The sequence below is a fragment of the Delphinus delphis genome, chromosome 18, assembly GCF_949987515.2.
Source record: "Delphinus delphis chromosome 18, mDelDel1.2, whole genome shotgun sequence".
Lineage (NCBI taxonomy): Eukaryota > Metazoa > Chordata > Mammalia > Artiodactyla > Delphinidae > Delphinus > Delphinus delphis.
Window position 1 is genome coordinate 21317060 of NC_082700.1, and position 20847 is coordinate 21337906.

General features: G+C 38.0%; 1 protein-coding gene across 1 annotated transcript in view; it reads right to left on the minus strand.

Moving 5' to 3' along the window:
• Positions 1-20847, minus strand: part of GTF2F2 (general transcription factor IIF subunit 2) — a 152262-nt gene that overhangs the window by 13172 nt on the left and 118243 nt on the right. Inside the window, exons 6-7 of the mRNA XM_059995476.1 lie at positions 18378-18477; positions 4164-4307 (exon numbers count right to left, since the gene is read on the minus strand). Of these exons, the coding sequence (XP_059851459.1) occupies positions 4164-4307; positions 18378-18477 (244 nt within the window). The remainder of the gene's footprint in view (positions 1-4163; positions 4308-18377; positions 18478-20847) is intronic.

Genomic DNA, 20847 nt, shown 5'->3' on the forward strand with positions numbered 1-20847 from the left:
CAGGCTCCGGACGCGCAGGCTCAGCGGCCATGGCTCACGGGCCCAGCCACTCCACGGCATGCGGGATCTTCCCAGACCGGGGCACGAACCCATGTCCCCTGCATCGGCAGGCGGACTCTCAACCACTGCGCCACCAGGGAAGCCCTGGTTTGTATTTTTGAAGGAAATGATATTATGCTTCTATTTTACAGATATAATAAAGTATGAAGAAAGACTAGACATAACACATTCAAGGTGAAAGAGCAAAGACTGCCCGGAGAGAAATAATAGGCTTCCCCTGATAGTTTGCTTTAGAGAGGGGAAAAAAAAAAGTCAAAATTTAAACTGCATAAAAACACTTCTTTAAATGGATACCGTGTTTCCAACTTTTTATCAGTTACCAGAGCCTGGCATATTAATAAAATTGGCTTATTTGCCCTGAATGAGTAACTTTAACTCTTTGGTTGCTTATGCAAGTCACACACCTGCGAATGAGAGAAAAGGGCTAGCCCTTAAGGGCAGTTTCTCTAATCAATAATTTTGCTTGTAGAAGTGAAGGTTTTTAGGAAGAAGAATATAGAAGGGAAGGAACTGGAAAAACAAGAAAATACTTCAGATTCACTCAGAATGTCAAAAATGACATTCTAAAGGTCAGAAAGCAGATGGCAACTTAAGAATACAGTAGTAGTGTTAATAACAAAGAGGAGGTATTAAAGCAATACACTTCACGGTTAGAAACTTGGTATCAAAAGTGGCACTGGGCGCCATTGGAAAACGAGAGCAGGGACTTCCCTGGTGGTGCAGTGGTTAAGAATCTGCCTGCCAATGCAGGGGACACGGGTTCGAGCTGTGGTCCAGGAAGATCCCATATGCTGCGGAGCAGCTAAGCCGGTGCGCCACAACTACTGAGCCTGCGCTCTAGAGCCCACGAACCACAACTGCTGAGCCCACGTGCCACAACTACTGAAATCCATGCACTCTAGAGCCCACGTGCCACAAATACTGAGCCCGTGGGCCCCTAGAGCCCATGCTCCGTAACAAGAGAGGCCATTGCAATGAGAAACCTGTGCACCGCAACGAAGACCCAACAAAGCCAAAATAAATAAATTAATTAATTAAAAAAAAGAAAACAAGAGCATGTCATTAAATGCATACACTAAAGAACTGATTAACACAAAGAAGATCTCTTTTCTTCCCTTTTACACAGGGCTCAAAAATTTGTTTAATAATACTAATAATAATAGTAAAATACTTTGCTGTTGACAAATGCAACTTTCATAAACATTATTATAAGGATCCTGTAAACTAGGTATTTTAAAAACATATTTACAAAGTATAATATGATAAACATTTAATTTGAATATATTGGTAAATTTTATATTAAGAATGTCATATATTAAGTAAATTAAATATTAAATTATATAATGTATTAAACATTAAATGCATTTAAATACCTAGGACTCTGGCTAAATGGCAGGGCTGGGACTTGAACTGAGATCCTATTACTTCCAGTCCCGTGCTCTTTCCATCATACCAGGAAATCTCTTTCCTGGATCACTGACCTTCATGTGACACTGGGTTCCTTCATTCTCTTGGTATTACTCAGACTAAAATCAAATTAATAAGGGTATATTCATGACAATTAGTACAGACTGACTTATGCCCTGTGAACCTTTTAAAGGGGATAGTTACCTACACAGAGGAGAGCTGGGCTCTGGCCACTTTCTTTCTAGGTCAAGGGGCTTTGCCAACTCAGTTCAAATGTGAGTGGGAGGTGGAGAGGAGGAGATGAAATCGGAGAAAGAGAGAATCACAGATGGAGAGCTGGAAGGGCTCACAAGGATTATCCAGTCCAACTCCTCAATTTTAGCAATGGAAGTGACTTCTCCAGATCCCACTGAGGTATGGTAGGACTGGAATCAATGCTGACCACTTCCTGTCCTCTCCTCCCCTCTATGCGAGGATAACGGTAGCTCTGGCGTTCCATGCTTTCTTGAGATGGCTCTTTCTACCCTGCTCCTGCCATAAACGACATGAGGCCTGTCAAAATCCACCTGAGGAAAATATGGCGGTCTTTAAATACAGAGGATGGGCCATCTCCTGATTCTTAGATCAATTACTGAATTGCTACTATGTTTGTGCTGTGGAATGTATGAATATTTAGGGATATGAATAATATACAAACCTGCCTTCAAAAACTTTATGCTTGCCGAGGCAATTTAGTCCCTAAATAATAAAACCATTATAAAATAACTGTTTCTAGGTCAGTGGTTCTCAAGCTCTTTGAGGTTCCCAGGCTCTCTACGAGAAGCTGATATAAACTATAAATCTGCTCCCCAGAAAGATCCACACATTTCTGTACATATTCAGGGGGTTGCTGGATCTCCTAAAGCCCATCTACTGACCATGAATTAAGAAGCTCTATTGTAAGAGATTCACTGAGTTCCACCATGTAAAAATTATCCGAAGAACAAAGATTGACAGAAATACTAGTTATCCCTTCTCTTTGATGCAAAATGAGTAAACTTTAAAAATATGTCATCCCATGTTAAGGGCAAACAAAGTGCTTTCCCTAGTATCATCTGAATGGCCCTCTACAAACACTTATTTTCCCATATCTAATTTTGTGTGTGTGTGTGTGTGTGTGTGTGTGTTATTCTATGAGAATATACTGTTTGCATCCAGAATTTCTGGAATGGCCTTTTCATGTATATATAAAATACAAAGGTAAACTTCATTAAAACCAGAAGAAACAGAGCTTAGCTTATGAATTATTCTATTTCAAATTTTTTATCTAGCTTGGAATGCTGTTTCTAAGGCTTTGATGCTGAAGGGAGCGAAGTCATTAAGATGAGTTGATAATACTGCGGGCATGAGCACTTTCCTCCTCTCTGGTAAAAAAAAAAAAAACAACGACAAAGTACTTAGGTCTTTTGGAATTCAAATTTCTTTCTTAATGAAAAAGTGAAAGGATGAAATATAACAGTAAAGAAATCTCTACAGAAGTGGGAAGCCGTACCATCAATACTGAAGTTTCAGAAATAATTTCCTAAAGCTTTGAATAAATCAGAAAAAAATTATACCAAGCCGTTTCTGTTAAAATATTTTACAAAAGCAGTTATCTTGTTACATATTTTGAAGCAAATAAATGGAGCAGTTAGAATTAACATATTCTTGAGTATCCTGGCAAAGCGGACAAAATAATAAAGCAAAGTGGGTAAGAGGACAAAAACAAGGGGGTTTCCATCTAATTTTTAAAAACCTGTAAAGTAAAATACTTTAGGTAAAATACTTAAAATACTAAAATACTTAAATACTTAAAATACTAAAATATAATTCAATTTGATACTTTGCTAACCTCAGGCGTGAGAAAGTTAAATGGAAGGAAATGTGACCCAAGGCTGGAGAAAGGGTTTAGATCCCTTACTTGTTACCAACATTTTAAATGGATTAGAAACACAAATTATTAGCAAATAGGCACAAGAGTCTGGAGATGTGATTAAAAATGATTACTTATAGAACAAAAACTTTCTAAAACATCAATTTATTAAAATTTTCCTTGAAAATGGAGAATAGCCCAACGCAATCATAATCTCAACAAGCATTGTGAGGCAGTACGGCTCAAGTTTAAAAAGACCTAATGTTAGTGCTAGATAGATTCTGATTAAAAAAAAAAAAATCCACAGAGAACAGTTCACAAAACGGGGATAAACATTCACCGTGAAAGACCCATACAACTCTTCAAGTTGAGCTTTTTTGGAGGGAGGTAAGAGAACAAAAGACAGACTAGAAAGGATATAAACAAAGAGACTTCAGGCTTAAAGTCAAGGATCAGTCAAAAGGAGGACAAATCCACCTTTTCTTCATATGGAACTACTGATACTAAATGTATTTAAAATTGAAAACAATGAAGCTGAGGTAAGAAAACAAAATGAAGGAAGGGAGGAAGGAAGGGAGGAAAGAAGGGAGGGAAGGAGGGAGGAAGGAAGGAAGGAAGGGAGGAAAGGGGGGGGAGGAAGGGAGGGGGAAAAAGGCTACACTGAGACATCTTTTCCGTGTTGAAACAAAACCTGACATCAGCATAGGTGCAAGTGAACTTATTCATTTACAATACACTTCTCTTCAGGGAAGCTGTATTAATGAAGCAGGACGTATTTAAAGGATCAATGTGAGCATATACATACCACAGGCTGTTTTGTGATGTCCACCAAGTCCTTAAGATTATAATATTGATGCTTCTCAAAGGCCGAAAACAACATGTCTAAAACGTGTTGTTTATCAGCTCGAGCTCGTTTCCCATCTTCTTTCTTTTTCCTTTCATATTCAATCTAGGTGCAAAAAGCAAAAAGAAAAATGGAAGCGTTAATTCAACATGCTCACTCTGAAACACAGGCACTCTCTTTTCAGTCCTCCACGTGACACTTAGATTTTAAGCTGCAAAGCAGCAGGTCAAAGGCTGGTGGTTCAGTACCTGGGGTCCTCACTGCTCCCAGGGCTCCTCAGACCTTCAAGGCTCCAAGAAGGTATTAAAGCCCATCTGTAACCCGTTTTCATTATTCCCTAAAGCTTTACATAATGTGTCCACTTCCTCGCAAAAAGCCTTTCTTTACCGAAATTGTATCAGTTCAGCGTGGCCACCAGTTAGCTCATGTTGATCACAAAGTCTAACTTGCAGTTCTTTGTTTTTGATTACCCGAAATTCAGTAAAACAGTTTATCTGCTACATGCAGTTTGGTAGGCAACATCTTTCAAAATTGGAGTTTTTCAGGGCAGGAAGAGGGTTGAGGGGCAGGCAGATCATAGAACAGGTTCTCTAGGGATGAAAAGTTTGGGGAACATTGGTAAAAAGGAAAGCACATGGGAGGTGACAGGAGGCCTTTTCTCCTCCCAACTGTGTGACCTCTTTGAACTTGCTTCTTCTGTAAGATGAAGTAAGCAGTGACATGAAGAGAGTGTATAAACTCTCTCCTAGTGTTACCTTCCAGAGACATGTGCATTTGTAAAAAAATTACCTTTTTATTGAAAACGTGCAACTTACTTGCATTCACGTCAGTTGATTAAGCTTTTAATTTTTTTTTTTTAAGAAAAACTTTATTTTATTTATTTATTTTTTTTTGCGGCACGCGGGCCTCTCACTGTTGTGGCCTCTCCCGTTGCGGAGCACAGGCTCCAGACGCGCAGGCCCAGCGGCCATGGCTCACGGGCCCAGCCGCTCCGTGGCACGTGGGATCCTCCCGGACCGGGGCATGAACCCGCGTCCCCTGCGTCGGCAGGCGGACTCCCAACCACTGCGCCACCAGGGAAGCCCAAGAAAGACTTTATTTTGATGAAGCCTCAGGAACTATATGTTATAGGACATGTATATAAACTGCGGCAGCCCACCTGGTAAATACAGCATCAGAAGGGGGGGGTGAAAGCTGCCAAGAGAACAATCTTCTGTGCGTCTCTATAATCTAGAGACTAGCTTCAAAGACAGTGAAAGACGTTTCAAAATGTACAACTAAATTAGGCACAAATTCCAGCTTCATATAGTTAGGCTTATTCTCTGGATTTTAACAATAGAGATGTAAAAAGATAAAGTCTAATTTCTACTGATGTCAAGACTAAATAATATATCAGAGACTTTCAAATTAGAGGCAAGAAGTAACTGACAACAAGTATCTGTCCTTCAATTAGATAAAATTAGGAGCTATACAAGGAAAAAGGACTAAATTGAATGTCTTAATTTTTATGATATGTACATCTTGGGAGTAAAACTCAAAACCCATTCATCTCCTCAACAGATTAAGCATAGATTAGGTGCTTGGTATTGCACTAAAATATGGGGCAAATAAGACACTCTCTTTCAAAAGGTATCCCTTTCTTAGGGCTTGTGTATTAAAATGTACAGACAGGGCCTTGAGCATTTTAAATGTAGTAATAGTAGTAATGTAGTAATAGAGAGCACAGAGCTACCTAGAACAAGATCATGATGCTGAAAAAAAGTGCAAATGCATGGCACAGACTGTATTGTTGGGGAGGAATGAAATCTAGCTAGTCTCAAGATTTTCTGGGTGGAAAGAGCCTGAAAGAAAACAACTGTGGGCAGCTACAAAGGAATTGCTAAAGAGCAGAGTGACTAGAAGAGCTAGAAGCAAGACTGCAGAGGGGAGAGACCAGAGAAACCCATGACCAAGGGGGAAATCCATGCCTTCTCAATTTGAGGAAGATGGAAGAACAGATGAAAAAAAAATGCACTTAAGCAAAAAGGCAGAATTACAGATTCTGCCCCAATTCTGAGAGAAAGGAGGCCGCAGAGATAGCCAAGACCAACAGAGATCTACCTGAGGGCCACTCAAGGAAGAATTTTCTTTCTCTCGGGTCAAAAGAAGGATAGAAAGAACTAAGACAGTGGCTGTATGATGGAGAAAGAAATCACGACAAACCAGGACAAAACCCACAAATCCAAACAGTCTTTGGGTTAAAAAGAAGAATGAGATCATGGAATGCCTTAAGGGATTAATCTTTAAGCCTTGCTTTGCTGACCAAGGTCTCAAATATGTCATTATTTCCCCCTACTTACATTTGTACTTAGTTTGCATCCTGACATTCCCTTCCACAGGTGCACTGTATTTGAAAGGGTTTGCTTTGTCCACTGTGATGGACAGTCTAGAAAGAAGGGCCTGGTAAAAGAGTATGAAAGTCTGGACCACGGTATGAAGATGTTATAGCCTTTTACTCTGACCAAGTGGGGACTAAGAGAAACTTAACTTGGTATCTAGAAAATAGAGGGAGATAGAATCAGACTAAGGAGGAGTGGGGAAAGCCTATTCCCTTCCCGCAGGCTTGAGTGGGATGTGGGATCTCATTTAGGGAAAAGCCATTGGTCCTCAAGAAAAACAAGACAAAGAAGTGGGGACCTAGCAAAAGACCAGTGCTAGGCTTTGGACTCTAAGTGTGGAGCTACAGTTGTATGATATTCTGTCTTCTCTTCTGTCCCAGCTTTAATTTATGCTGAAAGAAGATGGAAAAAGTTAAATTAAGGAAATAGGAAACAGAAGTTATGGTATATTCAGCTTCCACCTTTAGCCATCTCTTCCTTGTGTAAAATGACTCGAGGGCTTCCCTGGTGGCGCAGTGGTTGAGAGTCCGCCTGCCGATGCAGGGAACACGGGTTCGTGCCCCGGTCCGGGAAGATCCCACATGCCACGGAGCGGCTGGGCCCGTGAGCCATGGCCGCTGAGCCTGCGCGTCCGGAGCCTGTGCTCCACAACGGGAGAGGCCACGATAGTGAGGGGCCTGTGTACCGCAAAAAAAAAAAAAAAAAAAAAGACTCGAGAAGCTAGGAAGATGAACAAAAATGTTTTCAAGTAAAGAAACGTGCTGGTAAAGCAAGATGGCCCAGTTCAGAGAGGGCATACATTCTAGCTGGCAGTGGAGAGAAAAACTTAAGTGTTTGTTATCAAGTTGTCCCAACCCTAAAGCCATATGTCAGACCCAAAAGGACTGAAGAAAAGAATTTAGAATAAATTAGAAAGAAACTTCAAAATCAATATTGAGAATAAGGGACTTCCCTGGTGATCCAGTGGTTAAGAATCCGTCTTGCAACACAGGGGACGCCAGTTTGATCCCTGGTCGGGGAACTAAGATCCCACATGCCTCAGGGCAACTAAGCCCATGCACCGCAATTACTGAGCCCACACGCTCTGGAGCCCTCGCGCCACAAGTAGAGAGAAGCCTGTGTGCTGCAACGAAAAATCCTGTGTGCCACAACTAAGACCCGCCAAATAATAATACAAATAAATAGATATTAAAAAAATACTGAGGATAAGATTAAGAGTCAGATTAGGTTGTGATTTGTAATGTTAATGAGTACTGAGAAAAGCACCAATTCTACACAGAAATTTTTTTTAAAATCTTGGTTTACATGTTTCAATCTCAAAACACTGTATTTAACATTGCTGCTTTCCTTCTTTAAACTGTGGAGAAAACAGACTAGACTTGTATGCTTGTCTTTCTGTGTTAACCATGTCTATCAATGGCTCAATAACCCAGGGGACAGTGCAGCCTAACTTTACTTTTGACTAGTGAAATAAAAACACTTAAAAGCGCACCTGAAACTAACACAACATTGTAAATCAACCATACTTCAATCAATCAATCAAATATTTGCAAAAGAAAAAAAAACACTTAGAAGTGTAATCTGAAAACCCAGACATATATCTCTTTAATGCCCTCAGGGCCTGTACTATAGGATAACTTACAGAAAAGATTGTTTTAAAACAAAATTTCTGCAGTACCGCATTATTTAAATCTTTTTTGATAATGTCCAAGACAGGCTTATAACCCAAATTCTGCTCTGTGGTATCAGGTAGTTCCAATATATGTGTAACTATAAAAAGGGACTGAAATTACTTCCATGATCATTTAGTTATTAATAACTTATACTCAGGACAAAACTTAAGATCCCTGAGGTAAATTTTCTCTTTTAAGCCAAACAGTGTAGAAATGCCAATCTTAATATTGCACTTACAACTTTGTACTACAAATAAAATTAATTCTACAAATAAGCTACAAATGATATGAACTAGTTTAGGAGAAGACTACTGTTTTGAGATAATGCTATTTCTTCTCATTTTAGCTCTTTTCCCTTTGGGCATTTTGTTTTGTACTGGCATTATAAGGAGATGACACTCAAAGCAGTCATATTTTCTAACTTTTTAGCAGCTACCACAAAATATTAGTAGGAGAGTTACTGGACTAGAAATAGCTTTTATATTATATGAATTTTAATTACTGATCTTATATCTGCCCCCAATGACCACAGACTACAGTGTAACCAGCTGCATAGAAATAAATGTCAATTCAGAAAGAACGTTAAATTTAATCTCTAGTTACAAATTTTTACAATCCAAAAAATCCATCATATACAATTTTACTTTCAAAATGAAAAGCAAATTATTCAAGACTAAAAACGCAACCAAATGTTGAAAATCCATTGTGGATGTGGTATAGAGCTGTTCAACCATCATTACTGAAACAATAATCACTGACTAAAATTATAAATGCCACCCACTGCCAATTAAAGTATTATAATACAAATGTCTGTAAATTTCTAGATTGTTGTTTGCAGAAATATTTTGATTGTTTTGTCAAGGCAGTCTTTGTGGAGGCTTGTATTTTAACTTTTAAAGTGAGCATGACAGCCTTGAATAACATGGTTTGCATTTTAAATCCTTATGAAAGACTCCCCCCCACCCCCAATGCTCCTGTTTCTGCTTAGTGTGTTGTTATCTCTTAGGAGGAAATTATTTCTTTAGAGTTGATCAGTCCTTGGTGTGCAAATTCAAATGAACAAAGCATGTATCCTTATACTACACTATATACTACCCGATATATTCGGCAAATATTGCCGAAAGGCCTTTAGATACAGTCCTGCAGGCATCCATTTTAATCAGCAAAATTCCAAATTCATACAGATACCTGAGAACAAAACAAAAAGCCAAGCAAAACCCCCCCTACTGCCAACAACCGTAGCTCTGAAGACTAACACAGTTGGTTGCCACACAGAAGGAAACAGAGTATGCATAAAATAAATTTTCTTTTTAGTTCCTGGGGGTTTATGTCAAGATTTTATGTAATAGTTCTATTACCTCCAACAGTAGTTTTCTAGTTCAATTTTTCTAATTCTCTATCATTTTCAGACTAAGAGCTCTTGCCAGGAAAAAAAAGGGAAAGAGAAATCTTTTTTCAAGCTGGGGTGGGTGGGGCATAGAGGGGGATTGATGATAACAGAGACGAGAAGATACTAAGCCTTTTTAAAAGCCTTAGGTTTAGTGGAAAGAGACTTCCTGGTCTCCCGGGCATCATTTTTGCTCCCCACCCCAACAGGAGATGGCAGACAGAGCTATAAAAAATGCCTGTAACTGTGGATCAGTGGCGGAATGCTAGAATTACCTAGGGAACTTAAAAATTTAAGACAGTTGGCCTCCATAGTAGATCAATACAATCGATCTCTGGAGGTATTTTTCTTTTTAAAAGCTTCCCAGGTGATTCTAGTGTACAGCCAGCATTGCGAACCACTGTCTAGACAAGAGAAGACACAAATCCTTATGAGAAAAGGGAGTCCTTATGAGAAAGGTCATAAGATGGAGACTACATATAAGAATACTGTGACATTTACACAGGCTGGATGATGATGTCCACAACGTCAACCAGAACACACATACACAAGCACCCTTACTTGCAATCAGGGATGGAGGGAGCTGAAAGGAATCTTACACGTCAGCCGACTCTATATTTTGATTATACAACTCTATCAGTAAAAAAAATTTTTTTTTCCCTCGCCACGCAGCTTGTGGGATCTTAGCTCCCTGACCAGGAACGGAACCCAGGCCCTCAGCAGTGAAAGCGCTGAGTCTTACCCACTGGACCACTGGGGAAATCCCAATCAGTAAAAAATGTAAAGCAAGAACTATATGAATATATATTTGTAAATTATTAAAAAATGTATTCTGTATTAATATGCACAGTTATCTTTATAAAGCATACAAGAACAAAAAATTTAAAGAGATGAAATAAAAATAAAACTATTTTAGGAATAAGTTTTAATTTAATTGGTCAAAATTACAAAACACTTTTTTTTGTTCTGCTCTCAAAATACAGTGGATCCGTCTTCATGTTCTGGAGGCTTAGTCTTTAAATGAATTGCAAACTGTGATGGCTTTGAACCAGCAACAGCTAATACAACTTACGGTACAACACAAAGGTCAAGGGTCACTATGTCAAATTATTTCCAATAAGCCTTCAGCTCCCAGCCTTGGCGGCGGTGGTGGCGGCGTCAGGGGACTGCAGGCCACACTTCCGAGACCCCCCCCTGCCAGCCTGTTCCCAGCTGGGGCTCTGCCAATGGAAGAAGGAAGCAGGAGGAAGGGCGGTTTTCTTCTCTTGTGCTGTGGAAGCACCTCTGGAAGCAGCAGCTTCCTCATCTCTGGCAACCTCAGCCCTTCCATTTTTGTTATTCCATTCTGTAAACCATTTGTAACCAGTTCCCTACTTTAAGTCCCTTTCGGCTTGAAATATCTGGAGTTGTTTCTTCTTCCATGATAGACACTAATTGAATCATTAAAGACAGGGGATCACAAGCCATATTTAGAATGATAATTTCCTTTCCGGGAGGGCCAAGTTCTTGTCAGATTTGATCACGTCATCACTGTTTCTACCTCACAAAGTGACTAATAAAAGAGATTTTTTTTTTTTTGCCATGCCACACGGCTCACGGGATCTTAGCTCCCCGACCTGGGATCGAACCTTGGGCGCACAGCAGTGAAAGTGCCGAGTCTTAAACAGTGGACCACCAGGGAATTCCAAGAGACGGTTTTAGAAGAGAAGTGTCAGTTTCGCCACTTTCATGTTGATATATATTTGCTTCATTACTATTATCTTTAATCTACAGTTTCTTTGTTGGAATCTTTTTAAGCCATTTATTCACTTTTTGAGATTGAATTTAGTTAATAATAGATACTATAATCTGTAAATCCTTAAATTTAGCACCAAACCTAAAATGCTGAAAACAAAAGCGTGAGGTGCTGAAAGCACCAATGCCAATCCCTCTGTGTTGCACAATTTCTTTCTTTTTTCTTTGGCCACACCATGTGGCATGTGGGATCTTAGTTCCTCGATCAGCGATCGAACTTGTGCCCCCTGCGATGGAAGCTTGGAGTCTTAACCACCTAACAGCCAGGGAAGTCCTTGCGTTGTACAACTTCTACTCCTCTAATGAAAAATGACTGATTAGCACAGGGACTGCATAAGGGTACCAAGGTCAATCCCCATTGTAAATATTTCTAGAGCTCAATTTCTTTCCTTTATTAGGTAAAAACCAAGAAAAATATAAGCTCCAAAATCTCCCCCTCCCCCAATGGGCCCTTTTGTAAATCCTATTTTGACAGCCATTATTTTTCATAGTTTGTTTTTGCTACGTGAAAGGATGGGGGATGGGGAATGTGATGTTCAAATGTTTACAAAATGCAGGATTAAACAAATTCCTAGAGGTTCCCAACTTTAGTATATTAAATGCAGTGTCAATATTGAAGGGGGAGGATATAATCAGAATCTACAAGTTCTTTTAACACACAATTCTTTTTACACAACTCTTTTTTTCAAGGAGATTCTCATAAAATTAGTGTTTCAAAAAACTTTCTCTGGAAAAAGTTTCAGAAACTTAATGATGATCTAATAAGGCAGAGCAAAGGCCACGAAGGGAGAAACCTGACAGGTCACATCCTACTAAAGGGTGAGTTTTCACGGCCAAGCTTTCAAGGAAGGACTATTCTAAGAGATAATGCTACTAATATCATTCTTTTTGGCTCCCAAAATGCTTTCTGAATGGCAAGAATAGTAGGTATCATATCCCAGATAGTTTGTGAAGCAAAGAGATAAATTTAAATTTAATGCTTAGAAAAGCTCTATGTACAAAGTAGGAATTCAAATATTTGGAGATGATCATATATACCAAACGTAAATTTATCTAGGTGTCACAGGTGAGTGAAAATGTTTCTGGGGGTAAATGCAAAGTGGTTTCTTTCTGATCAAATGTATGTATGGATATTCTTTTACAAATATATATGTCATTTCCACCTCCTTTAAAATTTTTTGTACAAATTTTTCCCCCCTTATTTCTGTCCTGAAAATTGCATTAAAAGAACCTCAACTGTTAAAATGAAATACTGGGCTTCATGTTTATATAGCTCCACCTGGCAAAAGTTTGAGAACATTTCAACCTCATATTGAATTTAAAACTGGACATCATAAAGCCACCTAAGGAAACAAAAGACCTGTATGCAGAAAACTATAAGACACTGATGAAAGAAATTAAAGACGATACAAACAGATGGAGAGACAGATATACCATGTTCTTGGATTGGAAGAATCAACACTGTGAAAATGACTATACTACCCAGAGCAATCTACAAATTCAATGCAATCCCTATCAAACTACCAATGGTATTTTTCACAGAAGTAGAACAAAAAATTTCACAATTTGTATGGAAACCCAAAAGACCCCGAATAGCCAAAGCAATCTTGAGAAAGAAAAACAGAGCTGGAGGAATCAAGCTCCCAGACTTCAGACTATACTACAAAGCTACAGTAATCAAGACAGTATGGTACTGGCACAAAAATAGAAATATACATCAACGGAATAGGATAGAAAGCCCAGAGATAAACCCACACACCTATGGTCACCTTATCTTTGATAAAGGAGGCAAGAATATACAATGGAGAAAAGACAGCCTCTTCAATAAATGGTGCTGGGAAAACTGGACAGCTACATGTAAAAGAATAAAATTAGAACACTCCCCAGGACCATACACAAAAATAAACTCAAAATGGATTAAAGACCTAGATGGAAGGCCAGGCACTATAAAACTCTTAAAGGAAAACATAGGAAGAACATTCTTTGACATAAATCACAGCAAGATCCTTTTTGACCCACCTCCTAGAGAAATGGAAATAAAAACACAAATAAACAAATGGAACCTAATGAAACTTAAAAGTTTTTGCACAGGGGCTTCCCTGGTGGCACAGTGGTTGAGAGTCCGCCTGCCGATGCAGGGGACATGGGTTCGTGCCCTGTTCCAGTAAGATCCCACATGCCGCGGAGCGGCTAGGACCGTGAGCCATGGCCGCTGGGCCTGTGCGTCCAGAGCCTGTGCTCCGCAACAGGAGAGGCCACAACAGTGAGAGGCCCGTGTACCGCAAAAAAAAAAAAAAAAGCTTTTGCACAGCAAAGGAAACCATAAACACGATGAAAAGACAACCCTCAGAATGGGAAAAAATATTTGCAAATGAAGCAACTGACAAAGGATTAATCTCCAAAATTTACAAGCAGCTCATGCAGCTCAGTGTCAAAAAAACAAACAACCCAATTCAAAAATGGGCAGAAGACCTAAATAGATATACCCTGAGAAAACCATAATTCAAAAAAAGTCATGTACCACAATGTTCACTGCAGCTTTATTTACAATATCCAGGACATGGAAGCAACCTAAGTGTCCATCGACAGATGAATGGATAAAGAAGATGTGGCACACATATACAATGGAATATTACTCAGCCATAAGAAGAACGAAATTGAGTTATTTGTAGTGAGGTGGATGGACCCAGAGTCTGTCATACAGAGTGAAGCAAGTCAGAAAGAGAAAAACAAATACCATATGCTAACACATATACACAGAATCTTAAAAAAAAAAATAAAAAGGTTCTGAAGAACCTAGGGGCAGGACAGGAATAAAGACGCAGACGTAGAGAAGGGACTTGAGGACACAGAGAGGGGGAAGGTTAAGCTGGGACGAAGTGAGAGAGTGGCATGGACATATATACACTACCAACTGTAAAATAGATAGCTAGTGGGAAGCAGCTGCATAGCACAGGGAGATGAGCTCGGTGGTCTGTGACCACCTAGAGGGGTGGGATTGGGAGGGTGGGAGGGAGATGCAAGAGGGAGAAGATATGGGGATATATGTATATGTATAGCTGATTCACTCTGGTATAAAGCAGAAACTAACACACCATTGTAAAGCAATTATACTCCAATAAAGATGTTTAAAAAAACCACAAAAAACTGAATATCTCAGTACTTCCCTGGTGGCACAGTGGTTAAGAATCCACCTGCCAATGCCGGGGACACAGGTTTGAGCCCTGGTCCGGGAAGATCCCACATGCCGTGGGGCAAATAAGCCCGTGCACCACAACTACTGAAGCCCGCGCACCTAGAGCCTGTCTTCTGCAACAAGAGAAGCCACTGCAACGAGAACCCCCGTGCATCGCAATGAAGAGTAGCCCCCGCTCACCACAACTAGAGGAAGCCCGCGCGCAGCAACAAAGACCCAACGCAGCCAAAAATAAATTAATTAAAAAAAATTTTTTTTAATAAATAAATAAAACTGAACATCTTGATTACATAATCTCTAAGTCATTCTTGTTGAATGAACTACATTGAAGTTTCTCAATCACTTAAAAATTAATGTTCCTGACAATAATAACAAAAGTTTTATACTCTTCTTACAGTTGGCATTATAATACTGAATATCCTTTTAAAAGCTATGCAGGTGCCTTCACCCATTTTGATACAATCCCATGGAAGAAATTCACTAAACATTCAAATAACATAATGTGGTAAGTTACAGTCAATCTCTGTTAATCAAAGATTACTATATGACTCATCACTGTAATTACGTTAATATTAACGACTCATTTACGCTATGACAACCTTAACGAAGGCTGTTACCATGAACTGAGATGTCACTTAATGTTAAAAAGAGTCTTTAAAGTGGATGTGATGGCTTTTTTTTTCTTTTTTTTAAATAGATCTTTATTGGAGTATAATTGCTTCACAATACCGTGTTAGTTTCTGTTGCACAACAAAGCGAACCAGCCATATGCACACACTTGTCCCCACATCCCCTCCCTCTTGAGATGGGATAGGTTTATATCCTAATGAGTGGTTTAGAATATACAATATATTTGTATTTATTTTAGCAGTAGAAAGAAAGCAATGAAAAACATTCTAAAAATGACATTGGAATGTATCTTCTATACCTGACAGGTAGATATAGTGCCAATGTCACTCTGTATATGAATTAGATAGAGGTCAGAGCTTTAATACTAAGCAAAGGTGCCGGCTTTGACTGACCTAAGAGAGATTTTCCTTTTGCCTCAGAAATGATGGTATGTGGTAGTATAACAAGAGTGACCCTTATAATGGAATTTAAGAAAAAACAATTATAATATACAAATGTGGACTCACTAGGTCAAAGGAAATATAGATTATACCCCAAATGGGGTCTGAAAAGGCATGACCAGAGAAATTGAAAGAAGTGGTAGCTTCTTCTTCTTTCTTCCGTGAAGACAGGAATTTTATTTATTTGGTTCACCAAGAGTAGGTATCTCAGGCATAAAGCAGGCATTAAAAAAATATTATTTTTGTTGACAGAAGACAAACCTTAGATAACTGTGGAAGGACATTGTCATGGCTAAGTACTAACACTCTTCCCTAGCTTTCTTCCCTTTCCCATTCCAACAGAAAAGTTTTACTGCCCACTGTAACAATTCAGACAATACATGCTCACTGTGACAATTCCAACAATTCAAAAAAGATTTCATAAAGAGGAAAATTAGGATAAAATCACTCTAGAGCCTACCATCAAAAAATAACAACTTAAAGTACTGAACTAATCCTTATTTTGGGACAAGTGTTTCTGACCTTTTCCTATCTTAAGCAATAGGGAGAAACACTATTGCATATACATCTTTGGCCACTTGTCTTACTATGATAAATTCTTAGATACAAGACTGCTAGATCAAAGGATGTATCCTTTTATAGTGCTTTTGACACAAATTACCAAACTTCTCTCCAGAAAGGCTATATCTTTTTATAGCCTATGGAAGGTGTGGTCTTCCTTGTCCTCACTGCAATAAAAACTTACACAAGAGTAGAAACAGGTATACAGAAGCCTGACCCGTAAGTGGAGAAAAAAGCACAGTCAGGGGCTACAGGAGAAGCATATTAATGAAGAAGAGAGGCAAAGACAAGTAAGACCTATCCTATTTCACTTCTCTGTTTCCACTTGGCTCCAGAAGGTTGTATGTATTCCCATCTAAGAGTAGAAAAGACTGGAATAGAAGAGGACAAAGAAGGAGACTTCTACTTACTTGTCTCAATCAACAGACATCATAAAAATACCTCTCTTGGATTATCTTATGTTTGTCCCCACTTATCTTGCCTATCCTCTTTTTTAGTTTATTTTTCCCGACACATAACCAGAGGCCATAAAACGAAAGCCTGCATGCATGCAGCTGAATTGTGACTTGCTTGACTAAATCCACACAGTGTAGCAATTTTTAATATCTGAATGTCTTTAGAAGGGGCACATACACTCCAGTTCATCAGTCTCTACCACTTATCTTCTTAAATTTCAGCACCCCACCCAGAGAGATGCCTGCTTGGTCCTGGAGGCACTTGCATTTGCTACCTTTCACATAAAATAACCAAAAGAAATTCAAATATCATAAAGCAGTGGTTTGGCAGATACTATCTGCGTCACTGAATAAGCCTGGAACTTAAGGCCAGTCTTAAAGAGTGTTTATTTCTTCCTAAACTCAGTATCAAGGGGAATCTTAAGCAACAAAGGAGGACACAGGTTATCAACTCTTAATTGCTACTTGACTTAACTTAGGCTTCCTTTTATTTTCAGAAAATCATCACATTTCTCCTGACGCTGCAGGTACTTCAAGACCCAGAACCCTTAGCCCTTTTAGCACTGCTAATAATGTGCAACAACACAGCACAGTGGTTCATTAAGAGTAAGGCTCCTACTCACAGACACAGGAAACAAACTTATGGTCACCAAAGGGGAAGTAGGGGGAGGGATAAATCAGGAGTATGGGATTGACAGATACACACTACTATATATAAAACAAACAGCAAGGACCTACTGTATAGCACAGAGAACTATATTCAGTATCTTGTAATAACCTACAATGTGCATAACCACATCACTTTGCTGGACACCTGAAACTAATGCAATATTATAAATCACCTATACTTCAATTAAAAAAAAAAAAGTAAGGCTCTTAAAACAGACTATCTGATTCAACACCTGGACTGGCTCATTACTGGCTGTGTGACCTCAAGTAAGCTAACCTCTCTGTGCCTCAGTTACTTCATCTGTAAAATAAGGATAGTAGCAGTAGTTACAATAGTAAGAACAGTGCCTGGCACAAAGTACACATAGTATGTATACATGTGTATACATATTTTATACACACAGAAAATACATACTGTGTGTGTGTATATATATGCTGTGTATATATATAATAAATATAGTATATATGATATACTTCAATAAAAGAGGTTTAAACACACACACACACACACACACATACACACAGGCAGTCCTTGCTTTGAATGGTAGTGTGAGGCCATAAAAATGCCCATAAAAGTTGAAACTATGCAAAGCCATCTTAATAATCAATGGGAAAAATTATCATTGTTTCATGGCCTTTAAAATTTTTGTCAAAACATTAAAAACTCTCAGTAATAAAGGTATTGAGAAAAAACAGCAAAACTAATATTTATTAAGGACACTAAAACATTAGAAACATTGAAAAATGAAGTGTTTTATTTCTTTGAAAAACTTTTCAGGAGTCATTTGAACAGTGGTTGCCTTCTTCTCATCGTATGATTTAGGATACACAGTGAATATCTTTTCTATGCTTGGCCAACTGTTATCTTCCTCACTAAGTCTGGATAACTCAAGCGCCTGACAGCAAGTTATGTGACTGCCAAGGTCCTTTCAAAACCTAAGAGTTTGTGATATTAAAGACAGAACAGAGTGAAGAAAGACATGAAGACTTACATTGTATTGATGATTAGCAACAGGTTTGTAATTGGTTGTCACAACTTTGTCTAGTTGCTGTGATAGCCTCACAGGTTTGGAAGATTCTTCTATTTGTAATCTGAAAAACAGAAGGCATTATTAACAAACTTACAAACATTGTTTACTGGGTGAAACGTGAAGAGTTATTCCTATAATTCTTCAAGACTAATACTTAATATATAAAGAAGATACATCAGTCTTAATACTTCAAAAACACACTGAATATGACAATAATGTAGAAACCAGACCATAAGCTAAACATACAAACCATGTCATTTAATTCTACAACTTCCTTCTAAACCTATACTTTGCAGTCAAACTTTAAGTTTTAAAACAAAGAAGCTAATCAGCTTTAAATTTCTAGAAAAAAATTTGCATGTAAAAATGAATTATCTTAAGTTATATGGTCTAAAACTAATCAAGGTATTAATCCAAAACTTCTATTCATTTGATGAGATTAAAGTATGATAAAAAGATGACACATCAGCATTCAGGATCTAGTGGCTAGTAGCTGCTTTAATGGACAGTGCATATAAATAACATTTCCATCATCACAGAACTTTCTATTGGACAGCATTGGTTGTCCAACTGTAGGACTCCAGCCATCTAAATTAAAATATAATTAAAAACATCACTTTTGGAAAAAGAACCATAAAATAAACCTATGACACTAGGTATATAGCATATTATAAATATATATATTCAAATAGCAATCTGAGGAGATTTTGTTTTGGACTAAATATTACCATACCCAGTGACTCACATTCAACCATTTACTTCTTATTTTAAAAATTAATTCTTTGGTATATGAGCACAGTAAATCTAAAAAATGTTTTAAGGGGGAAAATGGTGTAGCTTTCAAAACGACTTTTTTTTTTAATCAAAGTGACGATTTTTTAAAGGACAGAAGATACCACTGTACCTCTAGACTTCTCATCAGCAAGACATCAGAATACAAGAATATATTTAAAGTACTATAGAAAAAAAATTGCCAACCATGTCTAGCTAAATTATAATTGAAGAGTAAGAGTGAAATGAAAGTATTTTTGTACAAAAACAAAGTTTATCATTCACAGGGCCTCACTGAGAGAACTACTCAAGGATTCATTTCAGCAAAAAGTAAAATGAACCCAAAAGGAACTAGTGAAATGCAATGGTCACAGCAAAGAAACTGAGAACCATGTTAGAAGATTATCTACTTGATACAGACAAAAAAAAGAAGGTGGGTTTTTAAAGAAAATGGAACTTAACATGAAAGAATGGGAAGAAAGAGAGCAAAATGAATGCATTTAAGATTTCCACATGCTTTCTCAATTTTCTGCAATAAGCATCAATCACTTTCATAATCAGAAAAGGAAGTATACTTTCTTAAAGGAAAACGAAAAATCATTTCTTAGTTTGAAAGCCTTAAAAATGTTGGTCATTTAAAAATAATACATGTTGAACATCGTATTACTTTATTTTAATGGGACTTTAAATTCTTTGGTTCAACAGAACAGGAACTAAAAATGTTCATTTAAAATTCCTTCAAAAGAGAAAAACAAATACTGTATGCTAACACATATATATGGAACCTAAAAAAAAAAAAAGCTTCTGAAGAACTTAGGGGCAGGACAGGAATAAAGATGCAGACTTAGAGAATGGACTTGAGGACACAGGGAGTGGGAATGGTAAGCTGGGGTGGGATAGGGAGGGTGGGAGGGAGACGCAAGAGGGAGGGGATATGGGGATATATGTATATGTACAGCTGATTCGCTTTGTTATAAAGCAGAAACGAACACACCATTGTAGAGCAATTATACTCCAATAAAGACGTTAAAAAAAAAAATAAAATTCCTTCAAAGGCACAACTTGCAGTATAAAAGGTACCTGCTTTTATAACATTCTTATTATTTAATTACTTGGTTGGAGTTATTTCTGTTTATTTCTGCCTATTTTTAGGGATATAATACCCAATTCCTCAGAAGATATTAAATATCTACCAATTGCTTTTTTAATTTGAAAGCTACAAATACTACAGGTTTTATTTTTAACTATGATCCCCAAATTGAGTATAGCCATTTCTGTATTAAAATATAAATATTTTAATCCTTCCAATTATTCATAAATCCATATATATCCTTTAAATACATAAATTCATTATTTTATGAAGTGTAAAAAAAGTACTTTAGAAATGTCTTTAGAAACTTACTGTATATGTCACCATAAATCATATGTAGTTTGTTACTTTGCTTTTCATGGGCCAAATATACTTTCTATGAACCAGGAAGAAGGCACTAGCCAGAGGTCTAGAAGGGAGATGTCCACCCAAAGATGGACTTGGGCTAACAATTCTTCAATGGCCTCTTAACTGTTCTTGGGTGACACATAAGCTCCTTTACATGACTGCATGTCCCTATGGGATCAAGTCCCTGCTATCTCTCCAGCTTAATCCACTGTTCTCCCACAT